Source organism: Rhinolophus ferrumequinum, chromosome 7, assembly GCF_004115265.2.
Source record: "Rhinolophus ferrumequinum isolate MPI-CBG mRhiFer1 chromosome 7, mRhiFer1_v1.p, whole genome shotgun sequence".
In the NCBI taxonomy this organism is placed as follows: Eukaryota; Metazoa; Chordata; class Mammalia; order Chiroptera; family Rhinolophidae; genus Rhinolophus; species Rhinolophus ferrumequinum.
In genome coordinates, this window is record NC_046290.1 from 14,469,600 (window position 1) to 14,487,356 (window position 17,757).

Below are 17,757 nucleotides of genomic sequence, written 5' to 3' on the forward strand. Positions count from 1 at the left end.
TATGTAGATATAGATAAAGATGATATAGATATAGTTGCAGGAATTTTTAAGGGATGATTAATGTGATTTTCATATCTTGCAAAGTTAATTAAAAAAACCTAAGCTTTTTAAGAACACTAGGGAAATTGCAATAAATATCAGGGAATACATTCTACTCTGGGTAATATTGCTTAAAAAACGTATTATTATCATAATGTACACACACCATAAATTTCTGTGCTATAAACTCTTTTAGGATAAAGCTATTAGATACCAGTCTAAATAAGCTGGGGATCACTCAAGGCTACCCTGCAGTCTTTCTAATATGTATGCTAATAGAATACAAAGGCTGAAACTTCATGTGAGAAAGGATTTCTTCTTTACTTCAACGATAATAATTTGGGGAGGATCAAGCAAATAGAAAGTCTATAGATTAGTTTAGTCCTGCAACTGTGTTTTATTCAATCTAAAGTAAAATGAAATTACCATTCCTATAGCTAGAAACAATCAATATAAACATGTTGATAGCTATTGGGTTAAAATATACTTACTTTAAAAAACTGTTTTATTTATGCTAGAAAATTATCTTAGAACAAATATTAATGTTCTATTTTCTACACTTGAACTCATTTACCATACAAACAGTTCAATTACTTCCTTATTGTATTAAAAAAGGACAATGAAACAAATACTTCTTTACATTTCATATAAATTATCTCTTTTTCATCCAAAATTGTAAAAGAAATGTTTTATTCCACTTAAGTTGTTTTTATATTCATTATAAAATTAGTATACGGAAGAAAGAGACCAAGTGGGAAAAGTATGAATATATTGCTTCATGTGAATTAACTACGTCACTTAATTGATTTGATCCCATAATGTATAATTTAGATCAGCTTGTTAGTCAGTTATGCCATTTAAAATTCAAGTAATGGAAACCATCAAATATTTTCTGTAGCTTATTTTAACACATGGGAACACACTACAGACATCCTTGATAAAAGTAGATAGTAGCTTTATAACTCTATGGAAAAGATTTTACAACGAAAATATTTTGTCTTTATATGACTGCAGGGAGAGCCCTTTTAATATACCAGGCATTATTTATATTTATAAAATAATGCTGCTACCTTTTTTCTGGACAGTGTTTTACATTTTGTGTGGGGTCTTTGGGCCCAACACAGGTTTTAGAAGCAAGTTGCCTTTCTAGGAGAGTAAAGCTTTTGCTTCTGCACAGAAAAAGATACCATCAACAAAACAAAGAGGCAACCAACTGAATGGAAGAAGATATTTGCAGACAACAACTCTGATAAGGGGCTAATATCCAAAATGTATACAAAACTCGTACAACTCAATACCAACAAAAACAAACAATCCAGTTAAAAAATGGGCAGAGAACCTGAACAGACACTTCTCCCAATAATACATGCAAATGGCCAACAGATACATGGAAAAAAAATGCTCAATTTCACTAGCTATTAGGGAAATGCAAATGAGAACCACAGTGAGATTTCACCTCACACAGGTTAGAATGGCGATGATCAACAAGACAAATAATAGCAAGTGTTGGAGAGGGGGTGGAGAAAAAAGAAAGCTCATACACTGCTGATGAGAATGTAAACTGGCACAGCCACAATGGAAAACAGTGTGGAGGTTCCTCAAAAAATTAAGAATAGAATTACCACACGATCCAGTAATCTCTCTTCTGACTATCTATTCCAAAAATCTGAAAACATTTATACATAACGATATATGTACCCCAATGTTCAATGCAACATTATTTATTGTGGCCAAGACATGGAAACAGCCAAAGTGTTTTTTGATAGACAATCAGATAAAGAAGATGTGACACACACACACACAATGGAATACTACTCAGCCAGAAGACGAAATGCCACCATTTTGTGTAGACCACCCCTGAAAACTGTTGGAATGAGTTTTGTGTGAGCAAGAGTGATTCTATTGCATGAGCAAGAGTAACTCCATTTTGGACATGCACAGAGGACAAGGAAGGTGACACCTGAAGGAAGTTCTTATGACAAACAAGTTTGTGCACATGTGGACACTAAGAAACATCAGCTGCTTGAGCTGACAATGGGGCATGCCCCAGTTTGAAGCCCTTAAAAGCCCAGGACTTTTGGAGCTCAGGGAGCCAGTCTCGCTTGAGAGGTGGCCACGCTGCCACTCTGCACTAAGAACCACTTCTCTGGCTTGGACCAAACCTCAGCCAGACTGACCTCCCGGACCAGCCACTCTCCTCATTGCTCCATCAGGACCTTGAGTTGACTCTGAGACGGGTATTTTAACCCTCCTTATTATAGTGATTATATGCTTAATGCCATTGCTGTGCTTGAGTACTGGTTATTGCTATGGGTATTGGATATGTGTAACCTGTATTACGGTGGGATTAAAAATCATATTGAAAGACACCTGAACCTGTGTAATTGCCTTTAGGTCTCACTCAGGCCATAGACTACTGCAGAGGCCTTGGTCAATGCTGACTAGCCCCACTGGGGTCCATCTCATGGATGGAAGTCCCACTGACTTGCCAGAAGAGAGTGTAGCACGGACGGTGAGCCTAGCAGTCATTCGTGACACATTTGCAACAACATGAATGGATCTTGAGATTAACATGCTAAGAGAAGTAAGTCAGACAGAAGAAGGCGAGGACCATATGACTTCACTCATATATGGGATAAAAAACTGAAAGCAACAAACGAACAAAATAAACAAGCAAAAACTCATAAAAACAGACAACAGTTTAGTGGTTACCAGAGGGTAAGGGGGAAGGTGGGGTGGTAGAAAAGGGTGCCAAATATATGATACAGTATTATAGAAATGTACACTTGAACCCTATATAATTTTACTAACTAATGTAACTCCAATAAATGTGATAAAGGTTAAAAAAATAGATAAAAATAAAAAGTTAGTATCCTGAAGTCCTTGTGTAAGATAAAGTCTTGGATCTTTTACCTAATTGCTGTGTGATCTTTGACAAGTTAGATAAGCTTTCTTAATAATATAGCCTTGCTATTTTATTCCTAAAATTGAGGAGATACTACACAGTCATGATAAGAGTTAAATGGGAATATATATGCAAATCACTTTGCATCGTACTTGACACATAGTATTTTATTATTCAATATCATTGTCACTATGATCATATCAAATTTGCAGGAAGTTGTGATATCCGAGGAACCATTTATTTTCCAACAATAAAATAACAAACTATTTATACTTGCATGATACAAATCATGTGTTATTCAATTTTTTTCATCTCTAATAGATTCAGAGAAAAATGAATGTAAATGGGTGCTTAATAATGTTACATATGTATATGTGCACACACAGAGACAAAAAATATATTAATAAATTTTAAGAAATTAGGTTGTGCATTTTAAGCAATGATAATTGTAGCTCATGAAGTTCATCTGAAGGAAGATATTTGCTCTTTTTTCTAATGTAATTGCTTAACAGGCATGAACAAATATAGCTACTTGTGGAGAATTCTCTGTAAGTTATATATTCAAAGGCTATTATTTCAGTTTGTAATTTTATGCCATATATGCAGAACAATTGCTCCCCATGAAAAATATTCCTGCAAAAGAGCATTGCCTTCTAAAGAGATGGCTTTTCTGTTTATAAATGGATTCTGTCTTTTCCTCTGAAGGATGTAATTCAAAATGACAGTACAGTGAAAAGGGCTTGACACAAAAGCATGCAGCATTTCAAGGGAATTAATTTTTTATTCATGCAAAATGTAAAAGCCCCCTTTTTACTCATGATTCAAAATATCTCTCACCTATTATAGTTCAGGCTATAGTTCAAATATACATGTATCACAAGCAGAAAATAATTGATCACAGCGATGTACTTAGTATACTTCTCCTGTCCTCTCATTTCTTTGTTTATGGTGACAATTTAACATATGCCATATGATTCTTTTGCAGATTATATTCTAAAAGCATGGTTGTAGAGTGGCAGGTAAAAGGAAAGAATAACTTAATTTTCATATTATGTCAAACTAGAAGGAATTTAAACTTCAGATAAAAAAAAAACAACCTCTGTCACATCTCTCTAAGCAAGTTTTTTAATCTTTTTAAGCCTCAGTTTTCTTTTCTTTCGTTTTTTTTTTTTAATTAAAATTTATTGGGGTGACAATTGTTAGTAAAGTTACATGGGGGGGGTGAACACAAAAGTGATATATAGATGATGTATTACAGAGTTGTACACCTAAGCCTCAGTTTTCTTAATGGTAAAATGTGGAAAATATGCATTACAGAGTTATACAAAGAACTATGATAATGATCAAGTTCTTGACACAACATGTAAATAAATGCTCTGTAAGTTCCAGTGCTCTTATCTTCACATCTTTCCTGGTGGGCCTCATCTAGTTACCCTTAGATCTACAGATTCAATATGAATAAATTCCAAAAAAAAAAGCCTGCTGCTTTCTCCAGATTCTCTGCGCAAGGAAAGATCTAGACGTGATCTTCCTGTTTCAGTGGACCTGAACACACCATCATGGTCTCCGAAACATACTCTAGCTTCTCTCCCATTGAGACATTTTCATTTCCCTGCATCTCAGCCTGTTTATCTGGGTCCCTGCACAAACATTTACAAACCATCCTTCATCCATACCCACAAGAGTTATATCCCTCGACTGGGTGAGTTTTATATCACTCATCCGAAAAACCTCAGCATTCTGTGAATAAGAATGTTGACACTATCTGGGAATATCTCTACTATTTCCTATACTCTAGACTGAACATATTTTGTATGCACGAAACCCAAAACTGGACCCAAGTTGACAATGCCACATTTAATTATAAAGGTAGAATAATCTCCCAAATCTCCTTCCTCAATTAGCTATTCCAGCTTGTCACACAGTGCTTTCTGGGTTGGTGAAATATTCTTTGTTAATGTCATATGCTAGATAATCAAACGCATTATTTCTTTCTCTTGTTTAATTATGTATATTTTTTTCTGTTCCTGTTAATAGCAAAGTAAGGGAAAGTGTCACTCTAAGACCCTGTGTTATTAATCATAACATCTTATATACTAGCCATTTGTCACGTATATCCTATTTGCTAAAGTATGGTGATTTCTAAACATCACTCGATTTGGTCATTAGGCTTTATGATTACTAACTAAGTAAAAGTATTGCCATAAAAAGTATATATAAGTTGATAAATTTAAGAAAAAAATGTCAATGTGGTAAAATATGGAGAACCATGCAGCTAAATAAACAAAATGTCCATTTAGTTAAATATTCTCAGTGTTGCATAACTTGATTAAATGAACTCAAGCTCCTCTTCTGGAGCTGGAAGAGGAAAATCATGTTGTTTTGTTTTTTTAAACTATTCATGTAAATGAGTCTGCATTGATTTACTCAACTTCCTTAATTAACCAGTGATAGAGACATTCGGTTTCTGCATCCTAAGTCCTAGGAACACTGAACTAATCCTTGAAAATGTAACAAATATCGAACAAGTACCAATTGGTGTTAAATGTAATACTGCAAAAGAAAACAAGATGTAACACAAATGAGAATTACACATCTTCAACACGAAACTGAGAAACATAAAAGATACAAGTGTGAATCATTCTATTATCATAAAAACTAGCAATTTTCACCTATTGCAAAACTAAAATAAAATAGAACTAAAGACATGTAAATAGCATCAAGTATCTATCATCTGGTACACAAAAGTATATGAAAATGACTCAACACATAAAACTGCTAAAAATAAGGCAGATAATTCTTATGCTAATTAATGTATAACAAATAATATAGTGGAATATATGTCATAAATGTGTCTTAAATTACATTGGAATTTTCATATGCCTATTACCTTTTTTAATTAATAAGAAATTAGAGCAAGATAGCAATCTATTGTGAATATTTTACCTCAATTGGGATCGACAGTATAAGACTCATTGTTCAATTTTTGACTCATTTATATTATTTTTTATTACTATCACATCGTACATGACTCTAATAATAGAAAACTGGAATTCTGAAATCACTTGATTTTTATTCATTACCTTCCCTTTCTTAAAGACCAAAGATATGTGGAAAATTATTATAATTCCTACAGCATTCAATGAAATGTAAGGACATTTTTACAAAGCTGCACTCATTTTGACTTAACAGCAAAGCACGTACTTTTGGGAAATCGAGGTGGATTGTCATTGACATCCGTGAGTGTGATGTTGACTATTGTTGTTCCCGCTAATCCTCCCAGTTGTCCGCCCATGTCCTTGGCTTGGATGAGGACTTGGTATTGTTCTTTGACTTCCCTGTCCATGTTTGGCAAAGCTGTTCTAATAACACCTTAAAGAAAAAAAAATAACAAAAGATAAATATTGCCAATGTTGTATTTTCCAAAATAAAATAGTCTGCATCAAGAAAATGATTCTACCTAGATTCATTAGCAAAGATGCTAACAGAAATTATGTGTCTTGTAAAAAGTAAAATGCCCAAACTATCCATTGGCTAGGATATAATTAAACATACTATGGTAATAGCCATATAATGAAAGGTTGTGCAGCAATGTGAATATGGTTAAAGAACAATGTATCAGCTCTAAAAGACTGTCATCATGCATTAAGTCAAACAGGTCAGATATGATTGATACAGAATGATCCTATCTTTAAAAGAGAATGAAATTGTGAAACAATATAGAGAAAAATACATATACTGAAAAAATTAAATGGTTATACCATGACAGATTACTAAAGACTGCCATTGTCTTTTTCATTCTTAAATTTGTAGGATAACTATATTACCTTATTTTTTTTTAATTTATTGGGGTGACAATTGTTAGTAAAATTACATAGATTTCAGGTGTGTTCACCACCCAGAGTCAGTGGTGGTCTCCTTCTATCACCATATATTTGATCCCCCTTTCCCTCATCTCCCACCCCCCACCCCCTTTACCCTCTGGTAACCACTAAACTATTGTCTGTGTCTACGAGTTTTTGTTTCTCATTTGTCTTGTTCTTTTGTTGTTTTTGGTTTATATACCACATAGCAGTGAAATCATATGATTCTCTGCTTTTTCTGTCTGACTTATTTCGCTTAGCATCATACTCTCAAGGTCCATCCATGTTGTCACAAATGTTCCTATATCATCTTTTCTTACCGCCAAATAGTATTCCATTGTGTATATATACCACAACTTCTTTATCCATTCATCCATCGAAGGACATTTTGGTTGTTTTCATGTCTTGGCCACCGTAAACAAAGCTACAATGAACATTGGAGAACACGTGTCTTTATGTTATAAATGTTTTCAGATTTTTTGGGTAGATACCCATGAGAGGGATTTCTGGGTCACATGGTAATTCTATTTGTAATTTTTTGAGGAAACTCCACACTGCCTTTCATAATGGCTGCACCAGTCTATATTCCCACCAACAGTGTATGCGGGTTCCTTTTTCTCCACAGCCTCTCCAACACTTGTTACTATTTGTCTTGTTGATGATAGCCATTTTGACTGGGCTAAGGTGATATCTCATTGTGGTTTTTATTTGCATTTCTCTGATTATTAGTGATGTCGACCATTCTTTCATATGTCTATTTGCCATTTGTATGTCCTCTTTGGAGAAATGTCTCTTCAGGTCCCCTGCCCATTTTTCAATTGGGTTGTTTGAGTTTTGGTTGTTGAGTTTCATGAGTTACTTGTATATTTTGGATCTCAGCCCCTATCGGAGGCACTATTTGCAAAATCCTTCTCCCATTCAGTTAGTTGCCTCTTTATTTTGTCGATGGTTTCTTTTGCTGTGCAGAAGCTTTTAAGTTTCATATAGTCCTATTCGTTTATTTTAGCTTTTACTTCCATTGCCTTTGGAGTCAAATTCATAAAATGCTCTTTGAACCCAAGGTCCATAAGTTTAGTACCTATGTTTTCTTCTATGCAGTTTATTGTGTCAGGTCTTATGCTTAAGTCTTTGATCCATTTTGAATTAATTTTGGTACATGGTGACAGATAGCAGTTCAGTTTCATTCTTTTGCACGTGGCTATCAAATTCTCCCGGCACCATTTATTGAAGAGGCTGTCTTTCCTCCATTGCATGTTTTTAGCTTCTTTGTCAAAAATTATTTGTCCATATTTATGTGGTTTTATTTCTGGGTTCTCAATTCTATTTCATTGGTCTATGTGTGTTTTTCTCCCAATACCATGCTGTTTTGATTATTGTAGCCCTGTAGTACAAGCTAAAGTCAGGGAGTGTGAAACATCCAGTATTGTTCTTTTTTCTTAAGATTGCTTTGGCTATTCGGGGTCTTTTGTGGTTCCAAACAAATCTGATGATTTTTTGTTCTATTTCTTTAAAAAATGCCATTGGGATTTTGATGGGGATTGCATTAAATCTGTATATTGCTTTGGGTAATATGACCATTTTAACTATGTTGATTCTTTTTTTTTTTTAATTTATTTTTAATTTATTGGGGGTGACAATTGTTAGTAGAATTACATAGATTTCAGTTGTGCAATTCTGTATCACATCATCCATAAATCACACTGTGTGTTCACCACCCAGAGTCAGCTCCCCTTCCATCACCGTACATTTGATCCCCCTCACCCTCATCCCCCACCCCCCAACCCCCTTACGCTCTGGTAACCACCAAATTACGTTCCCCAGATTAATTTTCAAACCCCGTGGCCATCCTGTGGTCACCGACTGCCCTCCAATCCCCTCCCCCTCCCCCCCACCCCCCACCCCCCCCGCCCATCTAGCAACCCTCAGTTTTTCCTCATTGTCTCCCAAACTGTTTCTGATTAGTTCATTCACTTATTCTTTTCTTTACAATCAGCAAATAAGTGAGATCATATGGTACTTATCTTTCTCTGTCTGACTTATTTCACTTAACATAATGTTAACTATGTTGATTCTTACAATCCATGAGCATGGAATGTTTTTCCATTTCTTTTTGTCTTCTTCAATTTCGTTCAAAAATGTCTTATTGTTTTCAGCATATAGGTCCTTCACATCCTTGGTTAAGTTTATTCCTAGGTATTTTATATTTTTTTGCTGCAAATGCAAAAGGAATTTTTTTTTGTATTTCTTTTTCTGAGATTTCATTGTTAATATATAGGAATGCAATGGACTTTTGTATGTTGATTTTGTAGCCAGCAACTTTACTGTATTCATTGATTATTTCTAATAGCTTTTTGGTGGAGTCTTTAGGGTTTTCTATATATAGCATCATGTCATCTGCAAAGAGTGATAATTTAACTTCTCCATTCCCAATTTGGATGCCTTTTATTTCTTTCTTTTGCCTGATTGCTCTGGCAAGGACTTCCAACACTATGTTGAAAAGCAGAGGTGATAGGGGACAGCCCTGTCGTGTTCCTGAACGTAGAACAAAGGGCTTCAGTTTTTCACCATTAATTATGAGATTAGCTGAGGGCTTGTCATATATGGCCTTTATTATGTTAAGGAATTTTCCTTCTATACCTATTTTATTGTTTTAAATCATAAATGGATGTTGTATCTTGTCAAATGCTTTTTCTGCATCAATTGATATAATCATATGATTTTTGTCCTTTATTTTGTTTATGTGATGTATCACATTGATGGATTTGCAGATGTCGAACCATCCTTGTGCCCTAGGGATGAACCCCACTTGATCGTGATGAATAACCTTTTTAATGCATTATTGTTTTTGATTTGCTAGAATTTTGTTTAGGATTTTTGCATCTGTATTCATCAGAGATATTGGTCTGTAGTTCTCTTTTTTTGTGTTGTCCTTACCAGGTTTTGGTATCAGGGTAATGTTGGACACATAAAATGAGTTATGGAGTACTGTCTCTTCTTCAATTTTTTGGAAGAGTTTGAGCAGGATTGGTATTAGATCCTCTTTGAGGTTTGGTAGAATTCACTAGTGAAGCCATCTGGTCCCGGACTTTTGCTTTTGGGAAGGTTTTGGATGACTGATTCAATTTCGTTACTGGTGATCGGTCTATTTAGATTTTCCAGTTCTTCATGGTTCAGCCTTGGAAAACTATGTGTTTCTAAGAACTTGTCCATTTCTTCTAGGTTATTGAATTTGGTGGCATATAGTCCTTCATAATATTCTTGGATGATCCTTTGTATTTCTGTGGCGTCCGTGATAACTTCCCCTTTTACATTTCTGATTTTATTAATTAGTGTCTTCTCTTTTTTTATCTTAGTGAGTCTAGCCAAGGGTTTGTCTATTTTGCTAATCTTTTCAAAGAACCAGCTCTTTGTCACATAAATTTTTTCTATTGTCTTTTTGTTCTCTATTTCATTTAGTTCTCCTTTGATTTTTGTTGTTTCCTTTCTTCTGCTGACCTTGGGTTTCACTTGTTCTTCTTTTTCTAGTTCTTTAAGATGTAACATGAGGTTATTTATTTGGGATTTTTCTTGTTTCTTGAGATAGGCCTGTAATGATATATATTTCCCTCTTAAAAATGCTTTCGCTGCATCTCAAAAATTTTGGTAGGATGTATTTTCATTGTCATTTGTTTCTATGTATCTTTTGATCTCTTCTCTAATTTCTTCTTTGACCCAGTCATTCTTTAAAAGTATGTTGTTTAATCTCCATGTATTTGTGTTTTTTCTTGCTTTCGTTTGGCAGTTGATATCCAATTTCAAAGCCTTGTGATCAGAGAATATGCTTGGTATGATTTCAATCTTAAATTTGCTGAGGCTGATTTTATGTCCCAATATATGATCTATCCTTGAGAATGTTCCATGTACACTAGAAAAGAATGTATAGTCTGGTGTTTTAGAATAAAGTGCTCTATATATGTCAATTATGTCCATTTCATCTAATGTGTCATTTAGGGCTGTTATTTCGTTATTTATTTTCTGTTTGGATGATCTATCCATAGCTGTCAATGATGTATTTAAGTCCCCTAGTATAATTGTGTTTTGGTCAATTTCTCCCTTTAGTTCTGTTAGTAGTGGCTTGGTATATTTCGGTGCTCCCTGATTGGGGGCATAGATATTGATGACTGTTATGTCTTCCTGTTGTATAGTCCCCTTTACCATTATAAAATGTCCATCTTTGTCTCTTGTTATCTTTTTCACCCTGAAGTCTGTTTCATCTGATATCATTATAGCTACACCTGATTTTCTCTGGATACCATTTGCTTGGAGTGTCAATTTCCACCCTTTCACTTTGAGTCTATGCTTGTCCTTGTAGCTGAGATGTGTCTCTTGGAGACAACGTATGGTTGGGTTTAGTTTTTTGATCCATCTGCTTCTCTGTGCCTTTTTTATTGGTGAGTTCAGCCCATTTACATTTAGGGTGATTATTGATAGGTGAGGATTTCCTGTCATTCTATCTTTAGTTTTCTGGTAAGGCTGTGTCTCCATTGTTTCTTTGCCTTTTTGTTGTTGTCTATTATTTCTGTGTGGTGGTATTCTATGATGTTTCCCTCTGTTTCTTCTTTTATTACACTATATATTTGAGTTGTGGACTTTTTTTTTTGAGTGGTTACCCTTAAGTTTATGTAAAAGAAAGTTTGATATTTAGAGTATTCCATTCTCTTTTCAGTACGCTTACTTTCTCCATTCCCATATTCCGGTTCAGGCCTTTACTCTCCCTCTTTTTATGTTTTGGTTGTCACAAATTGTCCCTGTTGATGGTGGTCGAATAGCCTCCTTTAGTATTTCTTGTAGTGCAGGTCGTGTATTAGAAAATTCCCTCAGATTTTGTATGTCTGGAAAGGTCTTTATTCCTCCTTCATATCTAAAGGATATCTTTGCTAGATATATTATTCTTGGCTCATAATTTCTCTCTTTCAATAGTTTGAATATTTGTTTCCACTCCCTCCTAACTTGTAGAGTTTCTGCTGAAAAATCTGATGATAATCTAATGGGCTTTCCTTTTTAGGTTACCGTCTTCTTTTCCCTGGCTGCCTTGAGGATTCTTTCTTTGTCGTTGATTTTAGACAACTTCAATACAATGTGCCTTGGAGAAGGCCTGTTGAGATTGAGGTAATTAGGTGTTCTATTTGCTTCTTGGATTCGAGGACACAGTTCTGTCCACAAGTTTGGGAAGTTCTCATCAACAATTTGTTTGAATATATTCTCTGTTCCCTTCTCTCTTTCTTCTCCTTCTGGTATGCCCTTATTATTATATTGCTCTTTCTGATGAAGTCAGAAAGTTCTTGTAGAGTTCTTTCATTTCTTTTAAGTCTCAAGTCTCTTTCTTCTTCCATCTGTGTCATTTCCAGGTTTCTATTTTCGATGTCACTGATTCTTTCCTCCATCTGGTCAACTCTACTACCTAAGCTGGTTATTTCATTCTTAATTTCTTCTATTGAGTTCTTAATCTCCAGAAATTCTATTTGGTTCTTTTTTAAAATTTCAATCTCTTTCGTAAAATGCTCATGTTTTTCTTTGTGTTTCTGAGTTCATTAAACCGCCTTTCTGTGTTTTCTTGCATCTCATTGAGTTTTTTAAGAACTGCAATCTTGAATTCTCTGCCATTTAGGTCACATATTTCCATATCTTTAAGTTCCTTTTCTGGAGACTTTTCACTTTCTTTCTGAGCTGTCTTGTTGCCTTGGTTATTCATGGCAATTACTGATTTATTATTTCTCTTCCTAGACATCTACATGAGTGGCTTCTGCAACAGGTTGATAGGAAGAGGTCTTTCTTTTGTTTTCCAGTACTTGTTGGTAGAATGTTTTATTTTCTCTCCGACTGCAGCCTTTTTTTTCTCTCTCATACGGTAGTGCTATGGTTTCTCTGCACTATTCCAGCTTCTCACACAATGGGAGGATTCCCTGGGAGACGGGCTTCTCCTCTGTTAATAGTTCGCCTGGGTCACAGGGTGCAGTGTCCATGTGGGTATGCGGAGAGTTTTTGGAGTTCCAAAGCTCCTCCTGCACCAGATTCAGAGCCCAGGTGTATCAGCAGTTCTGTTTACTCCTGCAGGGATCCGCCCAGACAGGTGGGGTCAGGGGCGGGGTGAGTTGTGAGAGGTGGCCCAGAGCAATGGCGCCAACCACCACCACTGCCAGTCTTGCTTCCACAGCTCCCTCCCCTTTGCTGGAACTAGTTAGGCTGTGAATCTGTGTCTGCAGTCCACAGTTCTCAGAACAGCAAATATTCTGTTCTTTTGATCTGACACTGCTACTGTTCTGCTTCTACCACCGTGCATATGGGGCGGGGTGAGCTCTGGGAGTGTAGGGAGGAGGCAGCTAGTCTCAGTGCCTAAGGCTTCCATTCTCTGCTAGGCAGTGAGGGCTTAAACCACCGTTTTCAGCCTTCTTCCCTCAGTCTTTTCTCCGAGGTCTCTGCCATGAGCCTTGGGTTCAGCCGTGTTACATGCTGCCCCCTCAGTCCTGCGGGTCATAAGCGGAGCCCTAGCAGTCCTAGTTCTTCCCTCTCCCACAGCTGTAGTAGTTCCAGGATACACCAAGCTCAGAGCACGGCTCCGTCTCTGCACTTCTCCCTTCCCTCCTCCCCCGCTCTCACGATTCGCCCACCTTTAGGTGAATTCAGTAATGGGCCTGTTCGTCTTGCCTGTCTGCTGTGCAGGGAGTTTTTTGTGGAGTTATTGTTGTTCGATTAGTTGTAAATTCCAGGGGAGCTTTACAGAGGCTCACCTCACGCTGCCATTTTGATGACGTCTCTCTTACTTTATTTTTTTAAACCCATGAAATGTCTCCTTCCTGTATATTATTCTGTCTTTCAGGATTTGTCTTAATTATTTTAGCCACAGATTATTTTTACTTAGAGCTCATTAAACTTTGACATGTAGGGACCTTGCTGCTCTTGTCAACAAGTTACTCCACCATCTAGGGCAGTGCCTGCCATTCACAAGAGATTTAATCAGAATGTGTTGACGAAATCACTAGTTGAATGACTGCCTGAATAAATGAATGAATCTATAAATAATTAAGTTGATAATCATGAATCATTTAGTGTATGTGCATATTTACATATTCTATTCATTTTTTGACCTTGTGTCCAAGTGCAAAACTAATTTATACTTATATTTATTTGTAGTGAAATAACTAAAACATTCTAGATTTCTTGCAAGTAACATTCTATATAAATTTTGTAACAAATTCCAAACTATGGCTAATGGTTTTTGGGAGATTGCAGAGCATTTGTCATAAACCCATGTGCCTTTGATAGTGTTACGTCTTAAATAAGATAGCATGTATGAATAACAAATATATTATAAATGGTCAAACACAAGGTATAACATCCAAATGACAAAATGAATATAAATCCCTGTTTTATCAGTTATTTCCACCACTGACTTACCAAATGATGTTCTGCTGCTAATTCAGATTTAACCACAGTTTCAGTTTTCTTCTAACCCTTGGAGCAAAATGGTTGCAAAAAAAGAACTTGCTTTTTTTTTTGCTATTCCTGCTTTATTCATGCATTGATACTGACAGCCTTTTATGCTAGTCTCTCTTTTCTCTCTTCCTCTGGGATCCTAATGTTTCATTTGCAAGTATCTCAACTAAGATTCTTCATCTCTGCGTCTCAGTCTCCTGGTCCTATATGCTTTAAGCTATGTGGCTTCTGCCTGCCTTACAATATTTATATTTTAAAAAAATAAATGGGTTTGATTCCTACGCATCCTGCATTGCCCTGTTGTTAAACAGATCATTTCCTATATCAATATGTGTGTGTGTGTGTGTGTGTGTGTGTGCATACATGATTTTTACTCAATACATTTCTCATATGAACATTTCCAATATGAAAATGTATAAATATATTTTATATGTACTTTATTCACAAACACATTAAGCTGCTATGAAAAAGAGCAAATAAGCATTATCAGACTTATTCAAGACTAGATTTTTTTTGATGATTGACTATAAATAAAACTCATGATGTAATTTTGAGTAAGATGGAGTTGTTCGTATAAATTTATATGTAGTATACCTGGTGTATTATGGAAGAAAAAAAAAAAACTTGATTGAAAGTTATTTTTACACCTGAAAATGATCTTTCTTAGTAAATAACAGGCTCAAATGTTGGCCATGTCATCATTAACCTTTTTTAAACAAGGATTTGGAGGAAGCATTATTAAATACAGTATTTTAATCCACACGTCTATTAAGAATAGCTACCGTGTTTCCCCGAAAATAAGACCTAACTGGAAAATAAGCCCTAGCATGATTTTTCAGGATGACATCCCCTAAACATAAGCCCTGATGCGTCTTTTGGAGCAAAAATAATTATAAGACCCAGTCTTAATTTCAGGGAAACACAGTAAGAGACAGTAGGATAGCAAAAATAATGATAGTTAAGGACAGAAGCCTTAATTTTTGTAATGAGAATATGTTATTTTTTTTCAATTCCACAAATTGTTTTTAAAAAGTTATGAGTGACCTGCTTTTGCAACAGTTTTTATGAAAAATTACTGAATTTCATTTCATTACAGCCTTAAATATGAAATGGATTTTTAAAAAGTGAATTCATTTGTAAGCAATATTGACAAAATGTTCTGTCCATCACTACACAGATGAGGTGTATGATATGGAAAAAACAACAAACAAACAAACAAACAAAAAACATTGCCAACAATGTATTTTGAGGACAAATAGAAAGAAAATTTCTTTCCTTAGAAACCATATAGTCCAACTTTCCACCTATTACACACCTTAACTCTTCCTTAGGATTTAGAAGTCATTTTCCCAGGAGTTCCTTTCCCAGGAAGTCCTCTTCACCCATCAGTCTATATCTAGTGCCCAGAGGTAGCACTATCATATGTATCATAGAATTGCATCCCACAGCAAACAAATGTAAAATAAAATAAAACAAAATGTAATCTTCTGAGGACTAGATGACCTCTCCATAGTAAATGGGGTCTACTTGAAGATCTACTTGATTTATCTCAGTATTCTAGCAGCAAAGCACTGTCAGACCATCGGTTCTAATTAAACATGCATCAAATGAATTAATAATCAAAATCGAGCACCACTGGTTCATCACTCAACATCTGCTTTGGCATTTCCAGTAATTTAAAGCTCACAATCTCAGGAGGCACTTCCCTTATTTATGGACAAATATTAACAACATATATATGAATGAAATGAAAATTCTTTCTACATGGAACTCATAGCAGCCATTGATAGCCCTTTACTTCTCAGGCAGCATAGAATACCGCTTAATTATTGCACATGACAGCTCCACAAATTCCGAAAGGCATGTATCTATCACCTTCCCTTGGAGTATTTTCCTTTCAAGACCAAACACTCTTAGTTCTATCTGCTGTTGGGTGCATTCCATTTTAAAATAAGGCAGTGAGAATCACACAGAGTTCTCATGAAGTGTAGTGATGCACAATACAAGGAAACCATTGTCAGCAGTACATTTTTAGTCATGAATTTCAGGACGCGTAAGAAAACTATTACAAAAAGGTAACATGTATTTTTTTATCTTGATAACTGTCTATTTCCCTGACACATTTTCCTTCCTTATACTGATTAACATCTATGGCTTTTCCTGCTCTTGTTATATTCTGATCAGTTCTTGTCTTAATGCAAAAACTATTAAAAGAGTGACTACTTTGTGTAGACAAATACTCTTCTTTATTTCGCCCTTGAAGAAAAAAGAGAATCTCTCTCTCTTTCACCAGCATCAACTGAGGTGTCTGAATCCTTTAAGACTTTATTCTGAATTAATATCAAAAACATTTTCAAGCCATAACACATTGTTAAGTATTTATATAGTATTATAAAGCATAGCTCAAAATATAAAGTCTGATCAATGCTTTGATTTTAATATGGGGCTTTAAAACATCAACATATTTTTTAAAGTCCTAAAGGAATAAATATCAGTCAGGATATGGGGAAAGATTTCACTTAAGAACAGACCTGAAGATTACAATCTCTGAATAAGAGGTGATACTCGAATGCAAAGAGTAAAACATCATTAGAAAGTGTCAATTATCTCAGTTATCTTTATCAGAGTTCCCTAAACAAAACAAGAGCAGGATCTCAGAACGTGAAATATCAGACTGTGACTAAAAGGGGGAACGGTGAGACAGTAGCTCACGCACGCAACTCCATCCTTAGCCATTTTCATATGAATTCTATAAATTCATGTTTAAATACGTAAAATAAAAACTTATAAAATGCACATTGTTTTTGACCATGAGCATAAATGTAAAGATAGTGATGAAAAAGTTCTGGAGATGTATGGTGATGATGGCTGCACAACAATGTGAATGTATTTAATGTCACTGAATCGTGCACTTACAATGGCTAAAATGGTAAATGTAATATTATGTATGTATTTTACCACAATAAAAACATTTAAGGTTTATAGATTTAAAATACAATGTTGTGATAAATAATATCATAATGCTTTCTCAAGTAGGGATTATATGACTTAGAAAAATACAACAGGTAATCACATGTCACACAAAACCGCAATACCTAGTTACCCATCTCAGACTATTTTTGAAATGGTTTAGAGAAAAAGTTAAACAATTTTAAATATAAGTTAAGACATAGGGTAACTCATTCACAGTAATGTTTTTTTTTTCCCTTAAATGAAATAATTATCAATTCTAGGAGATATTTGGGATCCTCATTTTATGCACTTCGTAAAATATTAAAATGTCTGTTGTTTAATATTTTATACACTATGGATTGTTTTCTAAATATAATAAATTTAAGTGTAAAATGTATATAATATAATGACATACTAATATAACAGATATTTACTATTTTATAAGCATTAGTTATAATAAAGTACAAAAGTTATTTAATGTTTTATAGATTTATCTACATTTGTGGGTTTTTAGATATTTAATAA

At 34.9% G+C, this 17,757-nt stretch overlaps 1 protein-coding gene across 1 annotated transcript in view; it reads right to left on the minus strand.

Annotated features, from left to right (window-relative positions):
* Positions 1-17,757, minus strand: part of CDH12 (cadherin 12) — an 893,592-nt gene that overhangs the window by 63,835 nt on the left and 812,000 nt on the right. The window contains exon 7 of the mRNA XM_033110569.1: positions 6,149-6,316. Within this exon, the coding sequence (XP_032966460.1) occupies positions 6,149-6,316 (168 nt within the window). The remainder of the gene's footprint in view (positions 1-6,148; positions 6,317-17,757) is intronic.